Genomic DNA, 22,835 nt, shown 5'->3' with positions numbered 1-22,835 from the left:
ATTAAAACTTATGATTTGAAAAAGACATTGATCCTGTTTTTAAAAGAAGACACATTTAGCTTCTGTGTAATGTTGATGCTCAGTTTATAAAAATAGTGTGTACCAAAACAATTATTGCAGTAAGGTTTGACTACACAAGAAATGCAGGGGAATAACCCTTACACATAATTCTCTAATTTTTTTGTAGGTCAGAAACCAAAATTTCTTTTAATTTAAGTATGAATCATTATTTTAAAAAAATCAAGTAATTCACAGGTTTAAGTCCTGTCATTTCTCGCTGATTTCAGATACCTAGAAGCATCCTGTAAGTCTAGAAAAGAGCTGAAGTACCTTTAGCTGGTGGAGCCACCCCTTTTTTGTGGACCAGAATGGGCACTTTCTCTTCTGGTACAGCTTTCTTGGGGACTTCTGGCACTTTAAAGAGATTGTTTACTTTTAGAAGATTTGAATTACATACAAATGAGAAAAACAATCAGGCAGTAAACGGAGAGGAACAGAAAGCTGACATTTGCACAAGTGAATAAAGGAAACAAAAGTATGAACCAGACTCTACATTTTAATCAGTAATTAGACCATTACTGATACAAGACATTATTAAGAAAGAAATCTCTGTTGCAGAGCTTCAAACAGCAGTGTACCTTTTTTTGGTGGAGCTTTCTCCTTTTCAGACATAGCTACTTTTTCTTCAATGACAATTTTCCTGCTCACTTCAGTCACTTTAAAAATATGAAATATAGGAATATTTAATTGCAATCTTTGGAACTCACTTTGTTAATAAGCAGTAAATAATAGATCTTTTTTAATCTTGATTAATTCTTCAGGAATGAAAATATACATGAAATTTCACCAAATAATAAATGAGAGGTAAAAGAAGGAACAATGTACAAAAACAATATACAGAACACAAGTGATGTACTTGACAAAGGTTACTGTCACTAACACACAAAATATCTACACAAAATATTTGAAACAAACAATAAAAACAAACAGACAAAATATGTAAGATAAAGGAATGGATCAAGATATCTAGAAAGTATCATTTTCATTAGTTTACCTTTCTTGAATTGTGGTTCTTCTATTTCAATAGGAACAGGGGGTACCCATTCTTCAGCTGGTTTTTTCTTAAGTGCTTTAAAAATATTGTGTAATTTTAGAATATTGGAATAATATTAATACTAACACTAAAAGAAGAAAGCAATACACAGTCTTGCTACGAATACAACTGGCAATGGATATAAACATGCCCATGTACATGTGCAATGCTAAACAATTACAAGCTATACTTTACTTGTTAAAGCAAGAAGTGAAAGCTTAAAATTGAAAGAAAGACATATTTCCAAGTTATAGTAATCAAATAACTGATGTACCTCTAGCTGGCGGGGCCTCCACCTTTTTAGGAACAGGGACAGGTACTTTCTCCTCAGGAACAGCTTTTTTATGAACTTCTGGCACTTCAGAAAAAAGAGTTTTAAGAATATAGATCTGAAGGATTCTGTATATATTTTGATGTAATGTCAGAGTATTTCCTTTGTTTAATAATAACTAAAGTATTTCAGTAAAGAAAAACAAATAATCATACATAGAATGGACAGTCATAACACAAACAATCACTCTGTGATTTATAAGAAACTCACATCTTTATTAACAGTCAGTACAACAAAGAAACTGTGTCTTTCAAGGTAAGTCTCATTTTAATTAGTAACTGTTTTATACCTTTAGCTGGTGGTGCTTCTTCAATTTTAGGAGCAGCAGGAACTTTTGGTGGTGGGACAACTTTCTCAGGCTTCTCAGGCACTTAAAATATGATCAAAACAAAAAAAGCAGTCCGTTTTTGTTTTGATAGTATATAGACTAGAACAGCTATCTCTCTGTTACTATTAAAATATGACAGGGTGTAGTTTAAGAGTTAGGAAAGGTATCAAAGGAGTAAACAAACACTTGGTTAGTCAAACAAGAAGTTTGTCACCCACGGCACAGGTATACTAGGGACACATATCAAGCACAACAAACTGAGGAACGCAGAGATGTAGAACAACTGACATTTTATACTTAAATATTGAAATACCTTTAGCTGGTGGGGGTTCCACTTTTTTAGGAACAGTGACAGATACTTCCTCTTCTTCAGTCACTTTAAAATATTAAAGATACAAAATTGATGTATTTGCCGTATTTGATCTAGTTCTTGGTTAATGTATTGATGGCATGCATGATTTAAAAATATAATTAATCTACTCTTCACCTGCACTAGACGTACTGCCTATTCTCAAATGGTAGCACAATCCAAACTATGCAGCAATTTGCTAGTATCTGAGAACCAAGGCATACAAAAAACACAGGGGCTATGTCTGCACTAGAGAGTTTTGTAGACAAAACTGGGGTTTTGCCGACAAAACTTGTGGAGCATCTCTGCAAAAAAGGTGTTTTGTCAAAAGAAGCTATGTAGACACTCCAGGGTGCCCTTTTGTCAACAGAGTGGGTCAAAAGATGATTCTCTTTCATGTGTAGATGTGATCTATCAACAGAAGTTTTGTTGGCACATCTCTTCTGACAGTGACTTCTGTAGACAGTAACAGAGAGGTAGCTGTCTTAGTGTGTACTCCAACAAAACAAAGCAGCCGAAATGTAGCACTTTAAAGACTAGCAAAATGATTTATTCGGAGATGAGCTTTTGTGGGACGACCCGCTTCTGTAGACAAATGTTTCTAGTGTAGATGTAGACAGGTGGTGTTTATTGTATGCTGCATGAAGGTCAAAGGGAGTCTTAGATGGCTTTTAGTTGCAACAAAGCAAATGGCGAGACCTCTTGGGATATTTGGGTTTGGGTTGTAGGCATTTATGTCAAACAATCTTCTGGGCTGAGCCCATTCATTTCTTATATTGTAGCCCTTATTGAATTAGTTTTTGAGAAACCTTAGCTGGCTGAAGGAAAGGACTGGAAAATTCTTGGCTCAGATTTCAAAACATGGTTTCCAGTTGTACGCTTATTTTAAAATCGGTGCTGTTATTTTCTAGGAACTTGGAACAAAAAGATGGGGAAGAAAATCTCCTTAGCCAACATTACCTTCTTTTTATGATGCCTCCTCCTTTTGTTACTGGAAATTGCCTTATTAACAATGCACCTGAATAGTGGCAGATTAAGTATGCCACATGCAGAGTGTAGCTCTTGCTAGCTTAATTGTAGTTTGATTATGGTAGTTTGGTTAAGGCTTTGTTTTAATATATCCATATATCAAGAAGCCATTATAGTATAGCTAACTAAGGCCCAGGGAGGTCTATCTATCTTATCTTTCCTTGTCAGCAGTAACGTGAGCAGCCTGCCAGTAAAACTTGCCATGAGGGGCTTTTTGCAAAAAATTTTTCTTTCACCCTGTTTATAGGCGAAGTTAAGGTCAGATTAGTAATGTAAAGTCATGTACCTAAATCTTTGCTAACTGAGTCACTTTCTTACATCAACTGGCATTCAAGCTTTCCCCACCTACCCCTGACAGGAAGGGAGTGATGGCCTCAATTGAATTTAAGCGAAGGTCACCTAATGGTGTTTTTCCTCTGATCTTTTACCAGAAATTGATCTTGAAAAACTGACTATAGGATACGATCAGAGGGGACGACCATGTTGAGGTCATCAGGAAACTTGGGGTATTTTTGAAGATTGTATGAAATCAGAGCTTAATTTAGTATCAGTATTTAAGTATTATGAGGTAAGATGGGTATGAGAAACTCTCGCTACATGGGGAGTGTGTGCTAGGCGGAATCTGCATCTCAGGTGTATTTGTTGTCTCCTTAAGGAACCAGTCTCTCTCTTTCTATCATCTCTGTTATCTCTTTTATCTTTGCTACCACTATTCTTAGAACAATGCTTTGTTTTTTCACTCTTTAACAAAAATGCCGCCCCCACTGCAATAACACCTTCCTCATCGATCTCACCGACAGAAGTGAGCAGGCCTCAGCTTCTAGATGGTTCAGAGGAGTCAGTGCGTATTGTACCTTCCTTGTATAGCGTACATTTAAACCATAAATTAAGTTAGTCAAGTAACTGGTATTAGTTGTTATAACGTTGTTAAGTAAAATCTCTGTCTGTAACCAGATATTAACTGTATTAAATATCTTCAATCTGTATCTGTTAAGTGCTGCTTTAATACTATTGTGCTGCTAAAATAGACAAACCAGAAGGGCTGCTAAAAGTGTTGTCTGTGTAATCACTGGAACTCCTGAAAACTCACCACCACCTTGAGACATGCTCTGTCTCACTGTTCATGTTAACTTGGGAAAGGTTGAACCTTAATCTTTAAACTTTAAGGCAGATTGGCAAACCTTCCCAAATCCATAATTCCAACAACATTCCCCCTTGAGTCAACAAGAGGAAGATTTGTGCTTATTATTCTTTGCAGTGTTATGTTAACTGTGTTACAGATCCACCAGTATTTATTTTTAAGTTATACAGGAGTTTCTGTAGGTTTGCTCATCCTCACAAGAAGAGCAAAACCATGAAATTACATGGTAGAGACATGTAATAAAGACAGCAAATCACCTTAAACTTTAATGAACTAATAGCTGGATATGCATTTGGCTTGCAGAAATTATATTTTGAGAGAGTTTAGAGAGTAGCCTGCTGTCTCTCCTTCTGAGTATGCATCCTAGGCACTTCACTTTAAATTACCGTTTGCTTTCAGTAACAGCAATACCATTTATACTCAACTGCACTGATTATGCAAACAAAGGACACATGCCACTCAAAAAATTGTCTAAAGCATATATGCATGACATAGTGAGGAATTTAAACTTTGAACCTCAGTGCACATCTACACTACAAGTGAGATTGACCCTGCTGTGGTCTATCTTCTGGAGTTCAATTTAGCATGCCTAGTGGGGATGCAGTAAATCAAACTTACAAGGTACCCTCATTGACGGTGGTTCTCCTGCCACTTGTAAGGATTAAGAATTAATTGGAGATACACATCTCCTAGAGCTGGAAGGGACCTTGGGAGGTCATCTACTCCAGTCCTCTGCCCTCTTGCCAGGAGCAAGCACCATCCCTGGCTTCTACTTGCTCCAATCCCTAAAGGGCCTCCTCAAGGATTAAGCTCACAACCCTGGGTTTAGCAGGCCCCTGCTCAAACCACTGAGCTGTTGCAGAAGTTGACAGGAGCACAGGCTTCCAGAGACTTCCCCCAGGGGAGATGGTATGGAAGCCCAAATTAAGGTACATCAACTTTAGCTACGTAATTAACGTAACTGAAATTGGATACTTTAATTTGACCTTCCCCTGTTGTGTAGACTTGTCTTAAGACTCTACAGTACTGCTGGCCTCATCTGATACATGTAATTTAACTACAAAATTTCACACACAGACAAAGCATAACAGTATTTTAAACACACAAGAAAATGATGGATGTTAAGGACAGAAGGGCATCTTTGAAAAAATGTTGATGACATTAAAATTTACTGATACTTTTTTTTTTTTTTTTTTTTACCAATGATACAGTGAGATTCTGCATTTGAATGATACTCTGTTTATCAAAATTAGTGTGCACCCAAAACTACCATGCAAGTTGCAGAATTTTATTAATGCACAAGAAATGCAGGTGTGTAACTGTTTCACATAATTTTTCTGCAAGCTTTGCAGAACAGAAACCAAAATTCCTTTTAATTCATAATCAAGTGAATATAAACTATTTTAATCAGATTATTCACAGATTCAAAACGTATGCGTTCCCATTGATTTCTGACATGTAGAAGACTCCTGTATCACCAAAAAAGCTGATGTACCTTTAGCTGGTGGAGCCACTGCTTTTTTGGGGACTTGAACAGGTACTTTCTCTTCTGGCACAGCTTTCTTGGGCACATCTGGCATTTTAAAGATATTTATTTTTAGCAATTTTGAATTACACATAAATAGTAGGCACAAATAGTAGGCAACAAAAATACAAGCCTGACTTTTGTGTATAAGACAAATAAGGAAAACTAAATATACAGGAGAATCAACATTGTATGCAACGTAGACAGTTCAGGACACAAGACGACTTTAAGAGAGAAACATCTGTTGCATAGACTCAAACGGCAATCTACCTCTCTTCAGTGGCACCTCCTCCTTTTCAGACATAGCTACTTTTTCTTCTGTGATAATTCTCCTGTGCACTTCGGTCACTTTAAAAGTATTAAATGCAGGAAGAGTTAATTGTAACATTTGGAATGCATGTTAAGAATAAGCAGCCTGCCTTTTTAAATCTTGACTAACTTACATTGAAAGAAAACACATAAAATTTCACTTAATTCAAAGACACAAAATAAAAGAAGGAATAATTTACAAAAACAATATAAACAATGGACACAAATGATACATTATACAGTGAAGATCAAGAGAGGTTACTGTCATTAAAACACAGAATAGTTACAAGAAAACCCTTTGAAACAAAGAAACAAACTAATTGTTTAAGATAAAAGAAAAGATACAGATTCTAGACAATTTTATTTTCCACAGTTTACCTTTAGTGAACTGAGGCTCTTCTATTTCAATAGGAACTGGGGGTATCCATTCTTCTGCTGGTTTTTTCTTAGGTGCTTTAAAAATATTGTGTAATTTTATCAAATTGGAATGATTTCAAGTCAAAAGAAACCAAAAGAAAAAGCAGCACACAAATCTCAGTATGAACACACGGGCAATGGACACAAACAAGTACAGTACGTGTATTTGTTCAATGCTAAAAAACTGAAAAGCATCGGAGCTATATTTTGATTATTAAGACAAGAAATTAAAGACTGAAATGCAAAGAAAGACATTTCTCCATGTTATAGGAAGCAAACAAATGATATACCTCTAGGTGGCGGAGCTGCCGCTCTTTTAGGAACAGGGACAGATACTTCCACCTCTACGTAGCAAGGCTCTTCTTCACCCACTTTAAAGATATTAATGTTAAGAATACATAATTAACCTATTTGGTATATTTGGTCCATTATTGCATATACAACCTTGACAAGTGATGAAATTATTTAAAAAAGTATAACCAACATTCAGTACTGACACACACAACACACATATTTGCTGTTTGGTCGTCCAAACTGTATCCTTGAGAATAAGTGAAACTTTCAGAAAAAAAATTATGATGTGAAAAAGACACAAGGGCCATATCTACACTACAAAAATAACTTTTGTAGCCTGTGCTGAGCTTAGCTTAGTTGTAGTTTAAGATATAGTTTAAGTAAGAATTTGTTATACTGTAGCCATAGGTATTAAAAAGCCACGATAGTCTAGCTAACCTATGTCTAGCTAGGCCTATGCCTTTCTATCTTTCCTGTCAGCAGTAACGCAAGCAGCCTGCCAGTCAAACATGGCATGGGGGGAGGGGGCTTTTTGTTGAATATGGTCTGTAAGAAAGGTTAAGATCATATTTGTAATGGTAAGATATGTGTGTAAATCTTCACAATCCAGAGTATATTTCTGACGTCAGTGGGTGCCCAGGTTTTTCTCCCACCAGTGAAGGTGTGAAATTAGCAACCAAATTCGGACAAAGGTCACTCGATGGGATTTCCCCCTCGACCTTTACTCAGAAACTGGGAAACATTCAGTTTGAGATCATTGGGAAACTTGGGGTATCAGCAATTGTCAAAGATTCTATGAATTCAGACCCTAATTTAATCATTATGGCCGTGTCTACACTAGCCCAAAACTTCGAAATGGCCATGCAAATGACCATTTTGAAGTTTACGAATGAAGCGCTGAAATATGTATTCAGCACCTCATTAGAATGCCGGCAGCTGCATTCCTAACAGCAGATAGGACGAGGGGATTTCGAAGTTGCTGGGGTACTTTCGAAAAGGAGCCCCATCTGGACAAGCCACAAGGCTGCGAGCTGCATCAATTTTGGAGTGCCGCAGCTGCTAGCATTCTAATGAGAAGCTGATTATGTATTTCAGCGCTTCATTAGTAAACTACGAAATGGCCATTTGCATGGTCATTCGAAGTTTTGGGCTAGTGTAGACATAGCCTATGTGGTAAAATGGGCATAAAACCCCTTTACTGTTTGGGGGAAAGGACGCTGTGCTGGGCTGTGCCAGACAGATCCGCACCAGAGGGGTTTTCCTCATCCCAGTTGTCTCTCTCTCTCTATTCTCTCCGCTACCTTGTAATCTTTGCCCATCTTTCCTGGAATAATCTTTTGTATTTCTTCTTTAACCTAACCACCTCAATAACTCCTTCCACACCGACTGAAGTGAGCTGGTCCTGACTTCTAGAGTGTTCAAAGGAATCAGTGAGTATTGCATCCTGTTTGCTGAGCATAAGTTTAACCCATAAATGCAGTTAGTTATGTAATTGGTATTGTTTTAGAATATTGTTAAGTGAAATCCTTTGACTGTAACCAGATACTGACTGTGTTATACACCCTCAATTTGTATTTGTTAAGTGCTACTTAAATATCATCGGGCTGCTAAATAAACAAAACCATAAGTACTGCTAAAAATATTGTCTGTGTAATCACTGAAAGTCCTGAAAAACTCACCTCTAGCCTGAGATAGGCTCTGTCTCAGACTCAACAGTTAACTTAGGAGAGGTGCAAACCTAGAAGCTTTAAACTTTAAGTCAGACTGGTGAGCCTTCCCAAATCCATAAATCCTACCACGTTTCCCCCCGGGTCAACACTATGAAGTTACTTACTTCAAAATAACAGAATTCAAAGTTGAGCATCTACACACTCCCTACTTCGAAGTTAAACTTCAAAGTAGGGCACTACTCCATTCCCGGGAATGGAGTAAGGACTTAGGCTCCCTTACTTCAAAGTTAACTTCAAAGTAAGGGAGAACGTGTGTAGACTCTCTGAAGGCTACTTCAAAATAGTGCCTAACTTTGAAGTTAACTTCAAAGTTAGTTCCTAGTATAGATGCACCCATAGAGTCCTTGGCTAGTGTATCTATGGAATGCTTGATTCAGAAATCTAACTCACCCTGTCTTCCCCTGCACTTGGAACACTGCCGATCCATAAATAGCAGTAAGTACCATATCATGTAGTAATTTATTGAGAGTAAAATGTCTGAGAACTTAGTCATACAATAAACTCTAATGTTATGACTTCTTAAATGTGAAGTGAAGTCTTCAGGTATATACACAGTGCAAACTAACAGACAAACAAAACCTGTAGCAGCAAGACTCAGAAATGGGGTCAACTTTCTTGGGTTCTCACTACAGGCCTTTAAAATAGTAGTTCCTGCTTGGGTTGGAGTCCAGGCTTAGAAGCACAGTGATGTGAGCAGGTCTCAAAGAATGGGCTCCAATCTGAGCAGAACGTCTACACGAGTCTTCTTACCGCTGGAGCATGACCCTCGTGAGTCCAAGTCAGCTGTTTCAGACTCTGAGAAACACTCTCATGGGGTAGTGCAGGAGAAGCGGGGAGAAGGTAAAAGGACAGTAGCAGCAGAGAAAGGGAGAAACTGATTTAGGTTGGGGATGTATGTATTTATCTGAAGCAGAAAAGTCTGTATTAAACTAAGTCTTTTTTTTCTTTCTTTTTCTTTTTAACTTAATTATAGCCTCTGCTGAATTTGTTTAAAGAAATAGTGGCTGGAGAAAGGAAAGGTAGCTAATTTACTGGAAGGTTTTAGCTCAGATTTTAAAATATGGATTTTATCTGTCATATTTTTTGAAACCAGTGCTACCATTTTCTGTAAACGAACTAAACAAACAAACAAGACCAGGAAGGAAATCAAATCACAATAAAATTAGATACTTTTGTTAAAGGTGCCCCCTGCCTCTGTACCTGATCCTGATGAGGTAATGTATGTATGAAGGCCGCTCAAGGACTGATCCAACTTCCTCTGAAGTCAATCTCAATGATTCAACTGGGAGATGGATTAGGCGAGCACATTCAGCACCTCCAGAAGCTGCTTAGCAATTTGCAGGGCTAGATCTAATGCCTACTCAAGCCAACTGAATGTCTCTCATTGACCTCAGTGAGGACTGACAAACACATAAATCTCACTCAAATTGAAATAGTGAGGGAGGCATCGGACACCAGTGGGCACTGAGCCCATGGTTGTTGTTGATGATGATGAGTATTCCCCTGGATACAGGCATATTGAACATCTCCCATGGAGAGGAAATATAGTCAGCGACTTTGTGCTCACTGTTCTTTGAAGTAAAGTTGGCTGTGTCTCTGAAAGGGTAGAGCTACACTTATTGGGAGGTCAACGCGGTCAGGGTTCAATTTTGCATGCTTAGTGGGGCTGCACAAAATCAAACTATTCAGGCTCAACAGTTGACCCCGATATTTCTCATTATTGTAAGAAGTAGTGGAGGTTGCCAATGGTTGCTGTCATCAACCTCCCTCAGTGAGGATGACCAGATAAGTTGATCATAGATATGTCGATATCAGTTATGCAGTTCCCACAGATGGGATTATGTATTTAGAATCAACTTTCAGGTCTAGTGTAGAGCTGCCCTTAGTTTGCTCATTCCCACAAACGACAAGCAAATATGAACAGTGACACCAAATCAAATTAAGCTTTAATGTCCTAAGAGCTGGATGTGCACTTGGTTTGCTGAATTTCCACTGTTAAAAATAGTAGCATGTTTATTTCTGAGTAAGCTCACTGGGCACTGTAGACACTTTGAATTATGGTGTAAGTTTAGTAACAGTAACATTGACATTCAGTAAATACAAGGGCAGAACTCACAGCACATTTGTAGTACAGATGTACACAGAACATATATAATATATATGTTATAGCCAATGTACCTTTAACTGGTGGCTTCTTCACTTTTTTAGCAATAGAAATTGGTGATACTTCTTCTAACACTACTCTCTCGGGAACCTCAGACACTAAAGATACAGAATATTTAAATTTAAGAACTTTAAAAACAAAGTACAGACGCACAAACACTAGAGGCATGAAGCAGAATACTAACAGAAAAGGGTGTAATTCAACAAAAAAGAAGAATGATATCTAAAAAGGGTATCTAATGTATACGTGGCTCACCTATCACCAAGGTAACTGTGCAGATTGATGAGGTATGATGGAAGCATTAGACGATAACTTAGTAAAATGACAAGAAAAGTCTAACATCTCAAGATCTACATAGGAGCAGATGGTCTTTGCTGTGCCCATCTCTGCCAACGTATGAGGAAACAGGGTTCTTCACACTAATGTGCCTCTGTGGCTCTCTCTGAGCTTCTCTACTAAATACAGCAGGAGCTCTCTGACAGCCGTGTGTGACAAAGAATTTGCGAGAACAAATAAACTAATCCTAGAGTAAGATGGGAGAGCAGGAACAGACATGCCACTTGCACAGATAGAAGTAGTCAGTGGTCTTGTGCTTGCAGCAGATTTGAAACAACCAATGCCCACATCAAGAAAATGACACCATGTTCATTGTAAACTCTCCAAAAAGCTTAAGAGAGATGATCAACTTTTGTAGGATTATCCAGGACTGTGGGCACACTTTGTTGGGGAAGCACCTTCTCTTTTTGAAACTGTACTGGTATTTTCTTCTTCTAGCTTTGAAACTGCAGGTTATTAACATATGGACAAATTCAGAACAAACTGGTGTGCCCTGGCATTTGGATCCTCTTAGATAGCAAAAAAGTTGTGAATTTTCTTTTTGGCAGAGAGAATATACTTGACAGTAACAGCTCTAACTTTTTCTACCTATATCCCACAAGGAACACCCTAATTTTTGCTTGCAGTGGCAAGCTGCAATGAGGAGAGACAACCTGCAAAATCCTTGCTTCTGCTAACGTATCTTCTACTTGCAGTTGTGTGAAACATGCCCAGTTTCTTTGTAACTTTCTGGAAGGGACAGGCATAAGAGTAAAATTTGGGGGACTTAAAATTTAAGTGCCAGGTAAGTCCAAACTCACAAACTCAAGATGAAAGCGGTAGAGCCCATCAACTATCATTGGTTTGGTCATAAAGCCAGCCACAGCAGACTCTGCTGCCCAAGAAAGCTTTGTCCCGCAGGCTGAACTTCTATATGCCTCCTGTGGAAGCATGCAGACCTTGACCTCCTCTCTCTTTGCGGGACAGATGACTGAGCCTCTGAACAGGCTCTTGTCCAAGCTGCTGGCAGGTCTTCTCCACCAAGCTTTTTATTTGGGAGGCCTGCAAGGTGCTTTCTCTTACAGTTCTCCTCTTCTCGTAGCCCCCCGGGTAGGTGTCATGCCCAACCCTCCTGTCATACTGCTGCAGTGAAGCCAAGTCTCACTGCTGGTGGCTATACAAGTCTTTTAATTCCTCTCAGGGGTTAAACACCCAGTGTGCTAAGAAAGGGGGTTTCTCAATAGCTAGGAGCATCCTGGGTTGTCTCAGCCCCGGAGTGAGCTGAGGTACTGAGAGGGCAGCTGAGGAAGGGTCGGAGGAGCCTTTCCTGTATCACTACTGGCTTTCCTTAGGAGAGCGGGGAAAGGAGGACAGACCACCCAGAAGAGGAGAGCACTTGCCTATTTAGTTTGGAGTTGGTCAGGCAGTTCTCCCTCAAGGAGCACAGAGAAAGGCAGCACACTGCTTGTATCCTAGGTAGGAGCTAAGTAAATTACTGAGGTTCCCCCAGGAAAACAAAAGGGAAGTCAGGATGAAAGAATAAAGCCTCTTGAAAGCAGAGAAATTCAAAGGGCTTCTCTTCCTGGAAAAGCATTGACCTGTCCTGCGCGCAATACAAATCTTTAATCTACACTCTACTTTAAATCGCCAGTTTTGCTTGGGAAACAAAACAGATAAAAAAGATAAAGGCAAAACTAAAAGATTTTATTTATTTGGACCTAAAGCTCTTCTACCTTAGTGCATACCTGCGTATAAAGGCTCCTCCACCGTGTGAAGAGAGATGGACACCTCTTCTGACAAAGCCCAGAACGCTTCCACTGTTGGCATATTAAAGTATAGTCTAGTTTTAGTAGTGTTTCTCTGAAACAGTATTTGGAGTACAGCGCATGTAACAGTGTGATTGTTACAGAAATATGACATAAATTCTTTCCTGCCACCTCTGACCACCAGATAAAATGTTTGGAAATGTACTCCTACTGCTGCTTCAGTTCCCCTTAACGTTCCTGGGATTTTGGTGGAATGTCAGCATTCAGGAGTCATTTCTGTGGCAATGTGGCAGACAGAGAGGAGGACCAATAGGAAGGCAGTGAGACCATTTTTGTTATAATTTAATCAATGGATGTGGGTACCTTTTGCTGATCGAGCTGCTTTTCTTTTGGGCACTCTTTCTTCTGAGACAATTGGCTTTGGAACTTCTGGTATTTAAAAATAGCAATTGTAAGAATACTAAATTGGACAATTCAGCTATGTTAATTTGATGATCACGTAAAAGAATTAAGGATGAACAAACGCACATTTACAAAGTAAGCTTGTGGGTCTAAAAAGGGACATGGAGTTATTACCAACCAACAAGCAAACAGAAATTTAAGCTAACAAAAGACAACAAGTCAACTTGAACTTTAAAGCACAAACAGATGGACTTGTATTTGGCTTGTTGCTCTGTAAGTTTTTAAGAACACCATCACTTTGTTTTCCTTCAATGTAAGCTCCCTTATCACTTCAGGCATTTTAAATTATTGTGCTGTTTTGGTAACAGTAACAATATTTATAAAATCATCAAAACACGAAGCAAAAAAGACGCACATAAAAAAAGAATAACTAAAATATATTTACAGGGCACATCACGGGCCTAAAATTTAAATGTAAGATTGTTCAGTGTTGCTGGCACCTTCCAATCAAATTTAACTAAACTCTCACACCCAGAAAAAAGGCAAAAGTGAACTTTTTAAGGTCATAAGAAAATGACAGATGTTAAAGATTCCAGCACATAATTAAAATAGAATTTATGATTATCTGAAAAGACATTGATACTTTTTTTAGAGACGATCCCGTGAGCTTCTGCATGTGACTGATATGGACTGTATGACTGATACTTAGTTTATCAACATTAGCATGTACCTAAAACAATTATGCAATTCCGAGCAGTTTGGATGCACAAGAAATGCAGGTATGTGACAGTTTCAAATAATTTTCTACGTTTTTTTCAGGAAGAAACCCAAATTCCTTTTAATTCATAACCAACAGAGTATAGACTTTTTTAAAATCAGGTAACTTGCAGGTTCAAGGCCTCTCGGTTCTCACTGATTTCTGACAGGTAGAAGCCTCCTGTATCCCCAGAAAGAGCTGAAGTACTTTTAGCCAGTGGCATCACCACTTTTTTATGAAGCAAAATGGGCACTTTCTCTCCTGGCACAGATTTTTAAGGCACTTTTGCACTTTGATCATGTTGTTTTATTCTTAGAAGTTCTGAATTACTCATAAATGGCAAATAAGCAGGCAACAAAAATACCAGTACAGAGGCTTATACATTTGTATAAGTTTGATAAGGAAATGAACGCACACACCAGAATTGACATTTTTTTAACATAATTAGTCAGTTTAGGATACAAGAGAACACTAAGAGAACTTTAAGAGAGAAACATCTGTTGCAGAGCTTCAAATGTACCTTTTTTTGGTGGAGCCGCCTCCTCTTCAGACATAGCTACTTTTTCTTCAGTGATAATTTTCCAGCCCACTTCAGTCACTTTGAAAGTATTAAGTGTAGGAATATTTAATCATAATCTTTGGAACTCACTTTAATAATAAGCAGCTAGTAATACATCTTTTTAATCATGATTGATTTTTGATGAAAGAAAATGTACATGAGATTTCTGTTATAAAAATGAGACACTAAAAGAAGGAACAATGTACACAAACAATATAAAGGACACAAGTAATAGTACACACAGTAATGTACCAGACAAAGGTTATTGTCACTAAAACACAAAATATCTACAAGAAAGACATTCAAAAGAAATAACACAAAAACCAAAATGTGTAATACAAAGGAATGGGTAAAGAGTCCAGAGAACTTTTACTTTCATTAGCTTACCTTTGACGAACTGAGGTTCTGTTTCAATAGGAATAGGAGGTATCCATTCTTCTCGTGGTTCTTTCTTATGCACTTTAAAAACATTGTGTAATTTTAGGAAATTGGCATAATTTTTTAATGCCAAAGATAGCAAAAGATAAAGCAACATCCAAATCGCACTTTGAGTACAATAGCAACAAATAGGTGTTTCTGTGAGCTTACTCATTCTCACATGTAACTGAATTGTCTAAGGAAGTCTAAAGAATGCTTTGGAGCCTTTTACGCTTCTGGAATTGGTCAGTCAAACAACTAAAGGAAATGAGGAATAATATGTTCTGAGACAAAATCTTCTTTAAGATTGTGGGACAGAGGAGCTTCTTGAGAAGATAAGATAAATGTTGTTCACCTATTTGCTGTCAGCAACCAACTGTGCTGTTTTGTGATGGATTTGGCTGAAGACTGATCAGAAGAAGTGCCAGAATTGACTAGTAGTGGCAAAATATCATAAAGTATGATATTTGAATCAGAATATATGAAACTTTGAAACTATGAATCATAATATATGAATCCAGCATTTAAGCAAATGCCAAAATGAAAAGAGTCCTTTTACACAGAGAGGAAAAACCAAAACAAAAAAAATTTAAATAGCAAAATTCCAAGATAGTTTTCATTTTAGCTTCACTCCTTGAATTTTAGTTGTACCTGTAACTGATGAAATCTCTTCTCTGTGAACAGAAATGGCCATTTCTTCTTCCTCTTCTTCTATCCATTCTGTGACTGATGGCTCTTTAAAGAGAAGTTCAGTTTTAGGGTGTGTTGTGGAACAATGGTTGTGGCAGAGGTCTAACAATTCTGATACAATAAATATGACAACTACAGCCATAGACATAAAACATGAAGAGAGTTGCATGTATATGTTTGCTTTTCACTAAATTCAGTGCCTTGCCCATGTGCTAGAGACAGTGGGCAAACTACATCGCCAGTAACTCTCAGTGTTCAATTGTGTCTTCTACAGGGTGCCAGTGCTCCCCAAAATTCCATCACAGCAGCTACAGGGGATAACCAGCAAATATGTAGTTTAAAAATTCTTCTTAGCCTTTTTGTGGGTGATAAAGGAAGCCTAGTACAAAATAAGAGTGTAGGTGATGTGCAGGTGGAGAAGCAAGCGTACAGAAAGCACACTAAGGACTTGCCAGACACCCAACACATCTGCAAGAGATGCAGCAAGGACTGTCACTCTCGTGTGGGTCTTCATAGTCACAATAGACACTGTAAATGAAGTCCTCAATTGAAACTATAAAGGGCGTGATCCATAGTCTACGCAGACTGAAGGATGCCTACTGATGTGAAGGACAAATAAACTGAAAATCCACCTTATTCTTTATCAGACAAAAAATTCAACTTGTAATAAGGCAAAGGGTTAATTTGCCTAGGGGCAAGCAAAGAGGACCATGTTTACATCTCTGCATATTCTTATATCAGAAAGGTAACTCACAGGTTGATTTTAGGAATTTTGGCCCATTTGTTATCATCTTAATAAAAATCTATTATCTATCCTAGCTCGACTATTCATTAATGGATTATATAAGTGAGGCAGATTCTTAAGTGGTGTAAATTACTGTATCTCCATTGAAGTCAAGCTCCATTTAAGCTGAGAATCTGCTGTAGTATGGTAATGATTTATAGCGCCAAAGTAAGCCAGTGTTTCTCATTTGTAGCACAATGAATACTGCTGCTGCATGTGGGTAAGTGGTGAATACAGCCCTCACGTGCTGAATCTTGCAGATTGTCTACTCCTACTCTGCAATTAGCCTTAACTTTCATTGCATGTTTATTAAGGGTTGGATCCAAAACTCACTGCATGTAGTGAGAATATTTCCATCTACTGCCATGGGTTTGTATCACAGACTAAGAGACCAACGACTGGGTGCCCCACCGAAAGCTCGGAGAAACTAGTAAGTTTTATGGACTTCATATGTAAAATGTTGTAATGCAAAAACTAACTTGTAGCATGGCTTTGTGCTAGAAATTACGCCTTTAAATAACAGATTCACATTTTAAAAGATAATAAGAACAATCTCCAGAATTGATGTGTCTCATATGGATCACTGCTTGCAATGTACTGTCAGGTGGTGGAACTTCCACCTTCAGACACTGTTTCTTTTGTAATACATACTTTTTCCTCTAAAACTGATGTACCTCAGGCACTTTGAAAGGTACTAATATTAAATTTATGAATGTTTAATTGCAATATGTAGATAAAATCAGTTTGCTATGACTAGGTTTTCTGAAAATTCAGTAACACTGACACTGTATAACAAAAGAACAAATAGTACTATACAATACACACAAATAAACTCATAATCCGCTGTCAATAACACAGTACGCTAACATATAATTCTCAACAATAACACAAATACAGCAATAACATAACAAAAGATAAGAACAGATGGTATTTAAGAATCAGCAAGTTCTGGCATTCCACTACGAAGCATACCTTTAGGTAGGGGAGGCTCCACTTTTTTAGGAACAGAAACAGGTAATTTTTCTTCAGGGACAACTCTCTTAGGTACTGCAGGCACTTTGAAGACATTATTTAATTTTAGGATTTACAAAATGGAAAAAACAACACATAACACAAACAGAAAATTTAAAGAGGCAATTACATCCAGACACACATTTCCACAACACAACCATAACACAGAAGAACAATCTTTTGTACAGTAAACTACATGATAATGTACCTTTTGCTGGTGGAACCTCTTCTTTTTTAGGAACAGCAACTTTTTCTTCTGGGACAGGTCTTTTAGGCACTTCAGGCACTTTAAAACATCAAATGTAGAATACTGAATTGTAGTTTTGAAAAGGATTACTGTGTACATTACTAAAACAAAAAGCAGTCAAGTAGCACTTTAAAGACTAGCAAAATAGTTTATTAGGTGAGCTTTCATGGGACAGACCCACTTCTTCAGACCATAGCCAGACCAGAACAGACTCAATATTTAAGGCACAGAGAACCAAAAACAGTGAGCAAGGAGGACAAATCAGAAAAAGATAATCAAGGTGAGCAAATCAGAGAGTGGAAGGGTGGGGGGAAGGTCAAGAATTAGACTGAGCCAGGTGTGCAGACGAGCCCCTATAGTGACTCAGAAAATTCCCATAACGATTTAAACCATGTGTTAACCATGCTTCCCCTCTGTTACTGTGTACATTACTATAGAACTGCATTCATCTGTTCTCAGAAAGATGAGCTGTTTAACACACAGACTGTATACTTTAATATATAGGGATTGGTTATCAAAAGCAAAGGTGTCTGAAGATGTCAGACCCAAAATCTGATATTTGGAATATGCACACATGTATTTTAAGATTGTATCATTTAAGTGAAGAAACTAGAATCATTTTTGGTTAGTTAGCAATGTTTGAATACACACACAAGTATTTTTAGACTGCATTCTTTAAGCAAAGAAACAACTATAATTGTTGTTAGTTGGTATAGAAAATATACAGTTATGATATGCAAATAATCACTGAAATTGAAAGGCCAATCTATTGACATATGGACTGTATGAAAGACATTTAAACGCCACATTAAAGATATAGATGCTCATAGGATGTAATCTAACATTTGGTCTACTTCTATCCAATAGAGTTTCCACTTATTGGGGAATGGGAATTTAATTTTTTGTTCAAGCACAGATTTTGTAGGCACTTCAGGCACTTTAAAGATATTAAAACAGATTTACACAATCTTTCAAAAATGATTTTGAGAGCTACATAGACAAAGACCAGACAGACAAACACACTAGACTGGATGTAAAAGTTATATAAAAGTTATGGTTAGATTTAGAAATAATTAATAAGATTGAGACAAACATATTGTTAATGCTCACACTCAAAATATGATGTACCTTTAGTTGGAGGAGCTACTTCTTTCTTGAGAGCAGCTTCAGGTACTTTCTTTTCTGGCACAGGTTTCTTGGCCACTTCAGGCACTTTAAAGATATCATTGTCAAATTGGTGATGTTTAATTTTTGGAACACTTACTCATAATGCAATGCTCAAAAAGTCCTTTATAGAACCTGTACAGTTATCAGACTCATTAAAGGTGTAAGCACTGCAGCACATCACAACATGTAACTATAAATATTAAAATAAGTAGGCAGCTATTTATAAATTACTGACAGTTTGGCACAGTGCATTGCCAGTATCAATATAGCACTATAAATTTCCTTGGTGCTTCACAAAAGTATCCAAATTTATACAAATTACATACAGATAACAAACAAAAGAAAGACTAAGAAAATGAAAGACAAAGTTAAAATAAAATGGAGTGAAAATGAGCTGTATTACAGCACAAATGATCATTGAATAAATTAATGTAGCATGTAGTATAATGTAACATGTAGCGTGTAATGACAGCACAGAAACAAAGCTGTTCAGTTAATTCACAAACAATGTAAGGCAACAAAAATAAGATAACAAAAAGATCTTCCTTTTCTGATGAGAGCTGGAATACCTTTCGTGGGTGGAGCTTCTACTTTTTTAGGGACAGGAACAGGTTCCTTCTTTTCTGGGACAGTTCTCTTTGGCACCTCAGGCACTTTAATGGTACAGAGTTAAGAACATGTAGGAGATTATTAAATTATTCAGTAAAACAGTGAAGACAACTTTCAACATGTATATATACTAATACTAAGGATTTAAAAAGGTTAACGATTGGTATTAAACATATATCATATATTTTATACATACAAAAGAACACACTAACTGCTCACCAAATAGATAGTTAAGAATATGGCTTAGCTTGCTGAGACTCATGTTTGTGTAAGAACACATAAGGGCACATGACTTCTGAGGATATAGCCATTAGTGGGAGAAATCTGAGCAAGCCTGGCACTCTGTCCTATACCAAAGCAGGAGGATAAGACATCTGAGCACAGGTGCACAGATTTTATTTACCTTTAACTGGGGGAGCCTCCACTTTTTTGGGAACAGCAACAGGTATTTTCTCTTCTTCTCTCTTACTTGCCTCAGGAACTTTAAAGATATTAAATTTAAGGATATTAAGTGGTAATACCCATAGCAGTACTGAAGCTAGTTTAATAATATTGCCTATGTATACAAACTGCCTAAAAGACATTAAACACAATCAGAAATTTGGAACATAAGGTGAAGAGAGGAAGAGTACTCACAATTCACAGGATTATATTTTTAATTATTAAGAATTAAAGGTTAATAAATATATAAGATTTTTAAAATAATCTACCTGTAACTGGCGGAGCCTCAGGAATTTCAACATGTACTTGTTCTTCAATGATGGTTCTTTTGTGTACTTTTGGCTCTTTAAATAAATAATTTTAATACGTTGAGATGTATTGAAATATTTTCTCTCTCAAAGAATATCAAACAATGGAGCACAACAATGACAAAGAAGCAATGCAACATGAAACATAAATGTACAATGTGTTTAAAATACATAATTTGTCACAAAAAGTCTATAGAAAGAAATTCTAGTAAGGCTGAAGTGTTGTTTTGATTTGAGCTTACAACTTTTTCACTTTGTACATACCTGGGACATATGAATATTCTTCTTCTGAGTGAACAGAAACAGACATCTTTTCTTCTGAAATAGTCCACATTTCTACAGTCGGTACTTTAAAAATAGGATTTCATTTTAGTGGTATTTTTCTGAACCCACATTTGTGGTAGACAATATATCAGTCTTTATCAAATAAATCTATTGTACATTTAAGTCTTAAAACATAGAATTAGAGAATTAGTACATATATGCTAAAACAGTAAACAAGTAATAACCATGAATTTAGTATTCATTTGAGACCAAGATAGACAGCGTAAAACACATCTTAAAAGAGCATGTAGACTTCTGCAAATATTGCACAAAAGGAGCACATGAAGTTGCTTTTCCATAAAAACTGCAGGACATTAAGTTCAATCATCTTTAGATATATGCCAGCAAGCAGAATACATGAAAGAAGAGCCATATCACTCTGCAATACGATGTACAGAATGTAAAAATTTGAAGGCTACCTGGAAAAACCAATCAACACAAAAACAAATTCTCTGTAGCACAACAAAACATAGAAACATAAAATTTTACATGTGATATTCTACTAATTAAACAATGAGAATAGTCACTGCAGGGAAATTTGAAACTGATAAAAAAAAACTAATCGATACATATACATCTACATGCAGCGCAATAGTATGTGATGCTGGAAAGAATGGAAAAGGTAATTTAGAAGACAAGATCTGTACCTTTCTTTCGCATAACTTCCTCCTCCTCGACTGGCACCAGGGTAGGTTTTGGTGGTGGAACTTTCTTGGGAACTGCTGGTACTTCAGAAATATTAATTGTTAGTCCCAGGTGTAGTGAGCGTACCAAATTAATATTACAGCTGGTTAATGTCTGAAGCATAAGTTGAAAACGTAACAAACAAGACTGTAACCTGATACAGCTCTGCAGCTGTGGTAGGCTTGCGAAATTTAACATGGAGAGTGTTAGTTTCTTTTGAGCCTGACCACAGTCTGTGTCTTAGTAGGGGCTTAGGAAAATTGTGACCTCTGCTGCATGGATGTTTCTGGCCTCCCCTCAGAATCTATGTGAGTAACCCCTGCTGTAGCACAGAAAATGCTGAACTGTAGAGGCCAATCGGCCAGGAACTGGAATGTGTATGGATCTTATGCCCAACTATTGCTTAAGATATTCTGATGAACCAGGATGGAGAATTGGAGGTCAGATAAGAGTGAATAAGAATGAAGGGGATACTGCTCCCCAAATGTAGTTTCTCAACACTCCATGCCAGTGCTTCTTTGTGCCGGTACTTGACGGTACTGAATACTGGCACCTCAGCAGACCCAACCATGGGATTGGCTGAGGGTGGGGAGCTGGTTAAGTACCAGATCCTATTTTTTTTCCCCACAGATAAGTCACTGCTCCCTGCCCTCAAGTATTAGATGTTGCATAGGCTCATATGTTTCTCAGAAACTGCTGCATTTATCTTCCATTCACTATAGCTGGGAAAGGGCTATTGCTATCATTGTCTCGAAGATTGACAACTGGTCAGATCTATGTTAAATGAAAACCATTTTTTCTGCAAACCCATAACGTGACAATTTTCCCCTACTTTCATGTAACAGTGGCATTAAAATCATGCAGTTGGTAGCAGTACCTTTGGGCAGTCTAATTTCTTCCTCCTCAAGCCGCTGAGTGGTTATTTCAACTTCTTCATCTACAGGTTTCCTAACAACTGCAAGTGATTTAAAGACATTTCATAACATTTAGACAACCTTGGAAATGATCATCCAGATACCAATCAGTCAGAGCAAGGTGCTGTATCATTTAATAAGACCTTGATATGTTTTAATCTTTGCCAGGCTTCCCTCTTGAACATCCACTCAGAGACTTCCGTGGTGGCAGTAGCCCCTTGAAATAGGCATCCAACTTGCCCACAAACCCGGTAGATCTCCAGGGACCCATGTGAGCCAGGGGGACCCTTCTAAAGGACCTTGCAATTATCACTTCCTATCTGGCCACACCTGCCTGAGACTGGTATATTGCGGGGAGGGGAACAGAGGGGAATGGGATAAGGGAGGAAAAAGAAAACCTTTGCCTGAATTGCAGTCTCTCTCCTCCCCCCCGCCCCACGTCTCTATTTTCTTACACAGGAAAGGCTTCCTGAATACCTATGCATTCTGCTGGAGTTGGTGAGGAGCAGACAGGCATGCAGGGATCTGAGGGAAGATCCTACTGTCTAAATCTGCATCCACATAAGTGAAATCTGAAACCTCCTCAGAGTGACCGCAACTCTAGTTCTACAGAAATGTCTCAACACAGTACCTTTTTTAATGGTCACTTCTTTCTTCTCTTTCTTTTCAGCTGCAATTGCTGGTGTTATATGTTCAGGCGCAGGCTTTGGGGGAACTCCAATCACTAATA

At 37.6% G+C, this 22,835-nt stretch overlaps 2 protein-coding genes across 4 annotated transcripts in view; both read right to left on the bottom strand.

Annotated features, from left to right (window-relative positions):
* Nucleotides 1–22,835, bottom strand: part of TTN (titin) — a 330,648-nt gene that overhangs the window by 155,673 nt on the left and 152,140 nt on the right. For all 3 annotated transcript variants that reach the window (XM_075000777.1, XM_075000778.1, XM_075000779.1), the window contains 16 exons: nucleotides 22,737–22,829; nucleotides 22,069–22,146; nucleotides 21,155–21,235; nucleotides 20,448–20,531; nucleotides 20,145–20,219; nucleotides 19,838–19,915; nucleotides 19,395–19,478; nucleotides 18,787–18,870; nucleotides 17,620–17,697; nucleotides 5,767–5,844; nucleotides 2,066–2,128; nucleotides 1,714–1,794; nucleotides 1,368–1,451; nucleotides 1,055–1,129; nucleotides 639–716; nucleotides 331–414 (listed from right to left, as the gene is read on the bottom strand). In XM_075000777.1, the coding sequence (XP_074856878.1) occupies nucleotides 331–414; nucleotides 639–716; nucleotides 1,055–1,129; nucleotides 1,368–1,451; nucleotides 1,714–1,794; nucleotides 2,066–2,128; nucleotides 5,767–5,844; nucleotides 17,620–17,697; nucleotides 18,787–18,870; nucleotides 19,395–19,478; nucleotides 19,838–19,915; nucleotides 20,145–20,219; nucleotides 20,448–20,531; nucleotides 21,155–21,235; nucleotides 22,069–22,146; nucleotides 22,737–22,829 (1,278 nt within the window). The remainder of the gene's footprint in view (nucleotides 1–330; nucleotides 415–638; nucleotides 717–1,054; nucleotides 1,130–1,367; nucleotides 1,452–1,713; nucleotides 1,795–2,065; nucleotides 2,129–5,766; nucleotides 5,845–17,619; nucleotides 17,698–18,786; nucleotides 18,871–19,394; nucleotides 19,479–19,837; nucleotides 19,916–20,144; nucleotides 20,220–20,447; nucleotides 20,532–21,154; nucleotides 21,236–22,068; nucleotides 22,147–22,736; nucleotides 22,830–22,835) is intronic.
* On the bottom strand, nucleotides 6,023–15,758 carry LOC142016695 (uncharacterized). The gene is made up of 9 exons (XM_075000838.1): nucleotides 15,578–15,758; nucleotides 14,897–14,968; nucleotides 14,471–14,548; nucleotides 13,155–13,220; nucleotides 12,771–12,842; nucleotides 10,725–10,808; nucleotides 6,813–6,893; nucleotides 6,484–6,558; nucleotides 6,023–6,144 (listed from the first exon to the last, which is right to left on the bottom strand). The coding sequence occupies exons 1-9, from the start codon at nucleotides 15,756–15,758 to the stop codon at nucleotides 6,023–6,025; spliced, it is 831 nt and encodes a 276-aa protein (XP_074856939.1).

This window comes from Carettochelys insculpta, chromosome 8, assembly GCF_033958435.1.
Source record: "Carettochelys insculpta isolate YL-2023 chromosome 8, ASM3395843v1, whole genome shotgun sequence".
NCBI lineage: Eukaryota > Metazoa > Chordata > Testudines > Carettochelyidae > Carettochelys > Carettochelys insculpta.
Note: the sequence above shows the minus strand (reverse complement) of the source record. Positions and strands in the feature narration are given on the sequence as shown.

Bases quoted from the DNA above. Each gene is read 5' to 3' on its own strand.
- LOC142016695 (XM_075000838.1), bottom strand. From the start codon at position 15,758: ATGGCTGTAGTTGTCATATTTATTGTATCAGAATTGTTAGACCTCTGC. The intron at 14,969-15,577 runs GTACAACTAAAA...ATGTTTTTAAAG, and splicing joins AGAGATTTCATCAGTTACAG to TGCATAAGAAAGAACCACGA. The intron at 14,549-14,896 runs GTAAGCTAATGA...ATACTTTCAAAG, and splicing joins AGAACCTCAGTTCGTCAAAG to TGACTGAAGTGGGCTGGAAA.